Source organism: Plectropomus leopardus, chromosome 14, assembly GCF_026936395.1.
Source record: "Plectropomus leopardus strain MGB_pleo_1.0 chromosome 14, ASM2693639v1, whole genome shotgun sequence".
NCBI lineage: Eukaryota > Metazoa > Chordata > Actinopteri > Perciformes > Serranidae > Plectropomus > Plectropomus leopardus.
The window spans coordinates 32,701,330-32,711,266 of NC_142189.1; the positions used below are offsets into that span (position 1 = coordinate 32,701,330).

General features: G+C 36.6%; 1 protein-coding gene across 1 annotated transcript; it reads left to right on the top strand.

Annotated features, from left to right (window-relative positions):
• The first annotated feature begins 270 nt into the window (after positions 1-270).
• Positions 271-3,718, top strand: gsc (goosecoid). The gene is made up of 3 exons (XM_042501496.2): positions 271-767; positions 1,607-1,866; positions 3,076-3,718. The coding sequence occupies exons 1-3, from the start codon at positions 452-454 to the stop codon at positions 3,223-3,225; spliced, it is 726 nt and encodes a 241-aa protein (XP_042357430.1). The 5' UTR covers positions 271-451; the 3' UTR covers positions 3,226-3,718.
• The last annotated feature ends 6,219 nt before the right edge of the window (positions 3,719-9,937 follow it).

Here is a 9,937-nt window from a genome sequence, read left to right on the forward strand (position 1 = left end):
ATTGTAAACACTAATGTAAATTTGTTCCATAGATTATGTTGCCTTCACTGACAAGGAAATAATCGGATTACTCTGTGACCCTGCAACAGGGTTCCCAAAGTCTGCAAACAGTGCGGATTATCTTAATTGAATTAATTCTCAATACACAGATATGTGGCCGTTCACACCGCGAATCGCAGCAGCTGATCCCAGAGCAGCCGCTCCGCCGTGACGTCAGCGGGGTATAAAAGCAGCCCTGCTCTCAGCTGGTCCCATTAAAACCAGTCTTCGAGACGAGCCCGCGGAGCACGCATGCAGGGGAGAAAAGTAGCCTCCGGAGTGATCATGACGCACTTTTAAGAGAACTTTTTCCACGGAGAGAAACATTCGCAGTCAAGGACTTTTTCGCCCTCACCGAGCAGTTTTCACTTCAACGAGTTTTTCCATCTCCGAGCCGCCGCGCACCGGTGTGATGCCCGCCGGGATGTTCAGCATAGACAGCATCCTGTCCGGCCGGCCGAGCTGCAAGGAGCCGCTGTTGCTGCACCGGAGCGGCCCGGTGGTGCTGTCCGCCGGCCTCACGGACTCTATCTACACCGACTACAACGGACTGTACTCTGCCACGTGCGGCCCCTCTCCCCCCGGTGTTCAGTCTGTGAACGGGACCAGGATAGGATATAACGGCTACTACTACGGACAGCTGCACGTCCAGGGAGCCGGAGGAGCGCCGCCGTGCTGCGGCTCTGTGCCCGGCCTCAGCCCGCAGCAGTGCCCCTGCATCCCCGCAGGTAGGAACCGCTAACTCTCGCTCTCTTTATAGTTTGAAATTAAATTTGGTTACGAAACTCTTCTCTCAATAAATTACTACATTATTTCCCCCCTCTTTTATATGTTTAAAATGCATCATATGTCGTTTTGTTCGTAAATAACATTAACAAGAAAAGTAGTTGCAGACACTGTGGTTTATTTTTTGCGCTTTGGTCTCATTTTGCGCCCCGAATTTTAAGGGAATAAAATGTAAAAGGCTGATTGCGATTCCACTAAACTTTACTTGTAATGCTTGATATTTTCACGTCTGCATTTTCACGACAAACTACCACGCAAAGACAAAAATATAGTTTCTAATCCTTTGCGTAAAAACAACGACTTGCAACGTTATTTTACGCACGGACTAAAATTTGATAAATTGATTCCAACCAATCAGAAATATTTAAATCTGATGTGAAATGAATGTGTGATGTCTTTTATGGTTGTTAGATTACCTTAGTGCTGATGCGGGTTTCGTGTCACTGACGCGTTTTTCAAATGGTTGCTTTACGCATGAACTTCACTTGTGTGTATAAAGGAAAAGACTGTTTCAAAGGCTAAATCCGCACACACCTAAACAAAGTTATTATTGTTGTTATATTTCATGCATGAGCAAATATTTACCTGCGTAAAAAGACAAAGCTAAAGTTACACATCTACGCGATTTTACTCACCAGCTGTAATCTGCATGTGTACAACCCAAGCCAGCGTTTCCAATCAGCAACATTACTCACGCGCTCTGTTTATGTGTTTATACTCGCTGTGGCAGTTGTTCAAACCTCCCTTCCTCACCCACGCGTCTCTCTTTCTCGCCGTGCAGGCTACGACAGTCCTGGTTCGGTGCTCATCTCTCCGGTGCCGCACCAGATGATGTCCTACATGAACATGGGCAGCCTGTCGCGGACCGAGCTGCAGCTCCTCAACCAGCTGCACTGCCGCAGGAAGCGGAGGCACCGCACCATCTTCACCGACGAGCAGCTCGAGGCTCTGGAGGGCCTCTTCCAGGAGACCAAGTACCCGGACGTCGGCACACGGGAGCAGCTGGCCCGCAAGGTCCACCTCCGGGAGGAGAAGGTCGAGGTCAGAGTCGCTTTGACTTTTTATACAGAGTTAGACAGCTTTCATTCATCCTGTCACTGCGATGATTATCATTGGTTTTGGATTCAAAAGAGGCCAAATATCATTCACATGCGCTCATTTTAGAGTTCCGTTAATTGTAAAACGAGCAGGAACATTACAGTAACAGACATATTATACACCAGATTTAACAAGACTCCGTAACGTCTTCAGTGTCATAACCAATTGGTTGACTTATTATTATGATTATTATTATTATTATTTCCCTATTTTAGTCTTTGTTAACACGAACACATTTTTGGGCAATTACTTATCACATTCATAGGCCTATATATCTTTGGTTATTATTACCGAGAAGTTTTGATTAATATACTTAGATTTTTGTTCCGCTCTTCTGCAAATTAACGACCAATAAAATTCGTCGAGGGAAAAAAACGAAAAGGGGGAAAATTAAATTTACTTAAAGTGCACCTCTAAGCAATAACAGGCGGTGAGATATTTCAGTGATAGATTTGTTGCGTTGTTTTTGACAGTGCAGTTTTATTAAATTACAAAAGGATGGGATTCATCGCGTCTAGAGCTTTGATTTGCGTTATTTTCGATGGAAAACCACATGAACTAACCCAATAATGTGATTTAAAAAAATTATAAGTGCTATAAATAATAATAACAACAACGTTTACTATTATAATATATGAATTGTCATCATACTTATTATTAATAGCCTATTATTGGTTACAAAACTGAATGTTAAGGGTCCGTTTGAAGTTTTAGTTTTGACGTTTTTTTAGGGCGACGATAAATGTATCACAGAATTATGTTTTTTATTTTATAAAAAAAAAAACAAACATAAATAAACAGGCTAAATAAACGCACTCTGGCGCCCTTTGACGTAAAGGTGTAATTTTTTTGGGCTCTATGCATATGGGAATGAGACATAATCTGTTAAACACCGGACAATGCCACTTATCAACCTTGCTCAAAATGTTCCAATGATTTAACTACACGGGTAATAAATATACAATAATTAAATCATATTTTGGGGTTACTGTTTTTCGTTTTAATGTTAATTCTGTAAAATGGAAAAACAGGCAGGCTCTACTGATGTAACCGAACAGTAAGGCAAAAGAAAAAAAAAGCCAGAGAGAAAGAATGACAGAAAGAAAGGAAGAGGCCTTGACATTAAAATTGTGTTTTGTTTTCACCACGTAGGTTTGGTTCAAAAACAGACGCGCCAAGTGGAGGCGGCAGAAACGCTCTTCATCAGAGGAATCAGAGAACTCTCAGAAATGGAACAAATCCACCAAAACATCCGCGGAGAAAACCGAGGAGAGTAAAAGCGAGGTCGACTCGGACAGCTGAAAACGTGTGTGTGTATGTGTGTGTGTGTATAAATTTATGTGGACTCGACGGCATGCCGGTGGTGTTTGACGATGAAACGTATTGCCATGTTGCACAGTTGTACATATCTACATTTTATTATGGATCATGTGTCCGCTATTTATATTTAATTTAAGTTTTTTTCTTTTTTTGTAATGTTCCGCGCGCCATAAGACGTGCCGTCCGGAAGACTGACCGACATGTCTGAATATATCGTAATATTATATGTGACATTTTTGTGGATATTAAATGTTGTAATTCTGGTCGTTTTTTTTCTCCGTTGTAACAACGGCCGCAGCGGGGAAGAAACACGCGGAGACTGTAAAAAAAACCAAACCATTCTGCTGCAGAGCGCAGCGCCAACACACAGCTGTTGTGACAAATATCAACATTTTTATGGTATTTTATTTTGCAGAAATAAGTCAACCTGCGTAAAAGGACAGCGAGTATTCATTAAAATATAAAGGAAACATCATCAACATGTCTGACTTTTTCTTCAGGTGGAGACACGCTGACTGTAATTTTGAAAGGGTAGATTCGAAAATAAATGTCCCTTTTTTCTGAGCTCCCACTTTAAGAAAATTAATTTACAATCACAAAATGTAAGGCATAGATTCTTTTCAAGGTAGCGCATATTTTATTTATTTATTTATTTTTATATTATAATTGAAGTAAAAGATGATTTAACATCAAAGAAAAAATGTGGAGGAACCCAAAAATATTTATTCTAAGTTACTGAAATTATCATTATTACTATTATTTGTTAAGCAGTTTGGAGCTTTGATTAACTTGGCCTGTTGTACTCTACAATTTAGTTTTTTAAAATTTAAAATAATAAACAGGTGTTGGGTGTTTTATAGGATGATTTCAGTATTTTTTTATACTATATATTTTTAAGGCAATTAAAAAAAAGAAATCCTGTTTTTGTGTGTGATAAGAAATATTTACATTATACATTCCGTAAATCAACATTGTGGAGAAGGCCTTGAAATAACATTTAAACCTTTATATTGAAAAATACAATTTGCAGAAAAAACAAAAAAACAAAAAAGGTGGAGATTTTACTTTACATATAAAATCAAGTCATTCTTCAAAAGAGGTTTTAAATCTCACTGTGACTTTTATAGGATAAAAAAAGGATATATTAATAAAATAAGACAATCCAATTAAAAATCAAATTAATAATAACACTCAATATATAAAGAAATTTTTATTTAGTGTCAAAGTTTGCTGGATGGAGGGTTGCATTTGGGGGGCTCATAATGACCTCGGTATTGCTAAAATTCTAGTTACGGCCCTGCAAATAGTACTTATTTCCTTTAGATAAACTGATTTGTCTTTAAAATGCCCAAAATCACACGTCACCTAAAAAAGGGTAAAAGTGGTGTCTACAAACTGAATATTTAGTTTGAAAATTAGCCAAAACAACTAATAAAAACAGGAAATCTTCAGGGCGGAGAAGCAGATCTAGTTTTATTCCCTAATAAATGGCTTACACAGCTATTTATTACTTTTTTTTTTACCAATTAATTTCCTGATGAATTGGACCCTGGGTTTTAGTGCTATTTAATATAGTAAACCGGTCTTCATAATGTCAAAGCTGCATGGTTATTTGCTGTTTAAATAGCGTGTGAATGTCAGCGCTGAGTGTCAGAAGATTCTGATGGACCTCTGACTTTGAACACACTGCCGGCGTGAGCTGTCCTGCCTCACAGTTTTCCACCAAACACTCCAGAAGGTTCAGACCTGTGTGCTCTGTGCTTTCCATTCAGTATGCTCACAGTCAGACATATAAAACCACTATATAACTGCTCACTAACACGGAACACAGGAATAATCAGACACTTAAGACAAGGTGGAAATACTAGGTTAGATCCAGTAATATGATGGCTGATGAAAAAAAATGGTAAATAAAGCTTAGAAACATAAATCAGTATTAATATAAATATAAATTTATATAAATATATATCAAGAACGCTATTATTTCAGCTTTCTGTTCATCATACAACCTTGGCCAGTTCAAAAACACCAAGCATAAGCTTTTCAATTCTTTTCAATCACTGCTAAATCACATACGTACGTCTTTTATGTTTCGACGCCAAAACAAATGACAAGTATTAAATATTTCCTCTCGTATGTTATTTTTGACAGCTGAAAACAGCATTCACGGGACCATGTGAAACGAAAATAATAGCCACATTTTGGAATTGTTTTCGGGATTAGGATTCAGTATTTGTTTCCTTTTGGAATTCCAATCAAACTAAAGTTTTTTTCATTTTCTACACGAGCTGTTTCCATCAGAAGGCGTGTGTGTGGCTGCAGTGTACGGCCTTTTTTAATTTTTTTTTTTTTTTTGGATGGGCTGCAGTATGAAAAGCAACACTTCAGCCTTTGTCCCTGTGCTGTAATGACCTGATTTTCACAATTCTAGTTCCATACCATTTTCAACGCTTCCACAGGTGGAATTTCAGCTCACGTGAAAGTCCAAATCACATTATGACCTGACACGATAAACAAAAGTCAAAAAGCCGAGACTTAACAGAAGAGTACAATTTCACAAAATCTCGATTTATAACTGGAATTTCATTTGGTTATTAATGTGCGTTTTTAACAAAAAATAAATATGTATAACCCATAGGCAGGGGAGGGCAGCTTTTTTTGAGTAGCACATTTCATGAAACAGGGCAATTAAAAGTGTTTTACAAAGCAATAAATATAATAAAGGTCAATAAAATTAAAGAGATTAAGATATAAAAGGTAACATTAATAACCAAATGATTTTTTAAAGAATTAAAATAAAAATCACCATTAAAAGTAGCAAAAGTCCAGACAAGAGGTAAAAGGAAACAAAGTAAGAATTGATTGCACTACAAAAAATAAAGAAAAAAATAGAATTATATCCAACTTAAAATAATTACTTAAATCAGTAACAAATAAATGAATAACATCAATTTTTTTAATAAAGAAAATCTGATTTACACAACTGCTTGAAAATTGAGAAAACATTAATTTAAGCTGTACTGGTTAAAGTAATTATTCTTTTTTCAGTGTATCAGAGGTCCTCATTAAAAGTGTTGCACTAACAGATGGCTCAGCAGCTGTTTGAGATGGAGAAAATAAATGACTGATTTCCAGCGTGTCCTGATGCTGCAGGGAGGAGGAGTGCAGCCTCCATACTTTGTGAGGAACGACTGAATGTTCATTTCAGCAAATGTGGAAAACAGTCAAGTACTGGAATTTGGCACCAGATTCTTATTCTTGTTATTGCACTTTGTAATCAGATATTTCTGATTTAAATCACTATTTAATACAGTATGTTATTCCTCAATGATCAAGGACAACTGTTTGTGTTAATCTCGTCAGACCTGAGGAGGGTCTTCTCTAACATTTTTTTCGTACCCGTCAGCCACAAAGAAATAAGTAAAATATCACAAATACTATAGTGGATTTGTATTTTTTTAAATTTTATTTTAAATTAATGACAGATTTTGCCATATTAAGAGCATGGGGAGCACAGCAGTGTTTTTACAATTTTGGTATTTTTAATTAACAAAACTGTTGAAGTTCTTTCATCAATTTAGCAGTTGTCTCTCTCTATATATTTGTGTTTCATCTGCCTTTAAGAATATTTGGGCTTCGTAGACTTTCCAAACCCTCAGAGCAAATATGTTGGTCCCTGAAACCATCAGGTCATATCATAATACTCGTTTGCGTTCAGAAACTGACTGATTTAATCTGGAGGCATCTCCAATGCATGTTAACAAAAAAGATCTTAGTTACAGTCGCCTAACAGTCTTTTCTGCAGCTTTCAGCCTTCTATACAGTTTGTATTATCGACATGAACACAGCTTATAGTTGTCATCCTAATATATAAGCATTGGACTTGCTGGCAGTATCACTTGACAGTAAGGATGTTTATAGCTTTTTTTCTTTTTCTTTTAAGTTTGTAACAGCTTTATCCTTGGTTGACAAAAAAAAGTGATGGATTGGTTTAGACCCTCCACTATGACACTTGGTTATTTCATGCACTTCCATATGCTTTGCACTTTGCTTTAAATTCAAGAATTTGTTCTTTTATTGGCATTCTACCTGTTTTATATGACACCACCTCCTATTAGCTTTCTATTTGCATTTTACTTCATTATTTATGAAATAGTTTGTTTTTGTTCATGTATGCAATATTTGTGTTCTAAGTTTCTCAATGTTCTTAATTTTGGTTATGTCATAAGGGGGTTTAGGGAGGGGCCACATGGGTTTTTAATATTTTATTTTTATTCTGTGAATCTTTTAATCCAGGAAGCACTTTGAGCTTAAACTTGAAAAGTGCGATTTATTATTGTTATTATTAGTAGTACTACTACTACTATAGGTATCATCATTATTATTATTATTATTATACTATAATATACTGTGACAGTCTGGTGATCTGTTCAGGGTGTACCCCACCTCTCCCCCAGTGACAGCTGGGATAGACTCCAGCCCGCCACAAACCTGAAAGGATAAGCAGTTATGAATAATGAATAAATCAATGTTAATGAATGGATACTTTAAGTTAGACTGCAGTTATACATGTCTATATGCTGCTGATGAATTGAAGTTAAGAGCTAAGAGGATTCATTCTAATTTTTTTCAAAACCTAGTGGTCACAAATTTGCTATTTGCTTATCAATGGTCTATAACTGATCTATAAAACATTAATAAAGGATTCTACAACCATTAATAAAGGTCTTTACTCCAACTTACAAACCTGGAAGTCTCACTAGAAAGTGCTACCAGTGATTGCATATGGGGTTTTGAGTTCTCCAGGTTATGAGAGTCTGGGAAAAAGAAAGTAGACCTTGAGTTTAAATTTGATTTGATTTTTATGTTATTTTATTTTATATAACCTTAATTTTATAAAATTAAGGTTAAGAATGAGCTGTCTTGCTTAGTCTCAAGTGTATATAGTTGTGGATGATAACACCAGCGTGATGGTCACTGAATTTAGGAAATTTAAAAAAAAAGAAAAAAAGATGCATGTTTACAAATGAATATTTAAAAGGTTAAATGTTTGTCTTGTGTAAGGCTTTAATCTCTCAGCTGGCAACTTTTATGTTAAAACTGGACATTCAGTGGCAAGTTAAAGTCCACTTAGTAACTCGCAGTGGTGCATGAAGTACCTGAAAGGCATATTTAAGTAAAAGTACAGATTTATATACCAGAAAATGACTTAAGTGGGTAGATGTTTAAGCCACCTATTAGAATATTACTTGAGTGAAAGTTTTACTTGAGTTGAGTTTTAAAGTATCTGATATTTACTGTACTTAAGTGTCAAAAATAATTTAGTGAAATTAAATTTACTTAAGTACAAGTAGATGTTGTTAATAAAAAAAGCATGCGGTTTGAATTGTTAGAATTATGAAGTTTATTTCCTGGTACCACTGAAGATAAGATTATTATTATTATTTTTTGCAATGTCATATGTCCATCTGTCCCCTCAATCCTTCCTCCCTTCCTACCCTGTTTTGTAGTAAGTAACAAAGATGCTTAATGGAAGTTAAAGTACATATTTTATTTAGGAAATGTAGTGAAAATTGACAAAAATATAAAAACATACTCCCCAAAATACCAAAATAATGTCATGTAATATTACTTTATTACATTATATTTGAACAAAGTGCATTTTCATTTGCTGAAACTGAAAAAAATGGATGCCTATTACAACAGACACAGAACCTAAAGGGTTCAATACGCACTCACAAGGTTCATGCTCATTAATAAATTACATATGTATGATATATTATTATTATAAATCAATTCCTAAAATACCAAAGGCATCACAGAGGTAGGCCTATTAAAACACACACTATCACCACTATAAAAGCTGATGACTTCTGATGTGCGCGTTGTGCAGTACAGTTCTCTACAGCGTGACTGCTGACAGTGTGAGCAGCAGCTGGAGCTGTGTGCAGTTGTTCCTGATCCTGAGTGATGTGTGAGGATCAGATGGGTGCAGACACACAGGCTGACAGCTTCACTCTGATCTCTGCTTTATTCTAATGTGAGCTGACGGCACAGCGCTCTGCAGCCTGCACTGCGAACCAGAGCTGCACTCAGCAAACACACTGTGCCACACAGCATCTACACCACTGTCTCTGCATTCAGAAAGACAGCAGCATGTGGACCACTGTCTCTGCATTCAGAGAGACAGCAGTATGTTGACCACTGTCTCCGTATTCAGAAATACAGCAGCATCTGTAATCTGCATGAAAACACTGTCCTGTACAGCTTAATACTTTGGGATTTAATGGCACGTTTTGCTTTTTATTTGAAGTAGGTTGCAGTGCTGCTTAACCTTTTTAAACCTGAATCAACATCTGTTTTCTTGTGCTGCCTTCATAAGTTATTTTTCCCTTTGACAAACAACTGAGCAAATGTTCTTTTAAAAACATTGGGCGAAAAAACACAGACTAGCTTGGCAAGAAACGTTCCACAAATTGCAAGAAATCTTAATTAAATTTTCTGAAAAAAGGGGAGGATTTTTAGAAAAACACTAATAATTTTATATTATGTTACTATATAGTTTTTTTCCTGGCTTTTCTTCTTTTTTGGCTATTTTTTTTTCAAGATTATTTTTGGGGGCTTTTATTGCCTTTAAGGGCCAAGAGCGGACTTGAACCTGTGGCCGCTGCCGCGAGGACACAGCCTCTGTACA

Bases quoted from the DNA above. Each gene is read 5' to 3' on its own strand.
- gsc (XM_042501496.2), top strand. From the start codon at position 452: ATGCCCGCCGGGATGTTCAGCATAGACAGCATCCTGTCCGGCCGGCCG. The intron at 768-1,606 runs GTAGGAACCGCT...CTCGCCGTGCAG, and splicing joins GTGCCCCTGCATCCCCGCAG to GCTACGACAGTCCTGGTTCG. The intron at 1,867-3,075 runs GTCAGAGTCGCT...TTCACCACGTAG, and splicing joins TCCGGGAGGAGAAGGTCGAG to GTTTGGTTCAAAAACAGACG.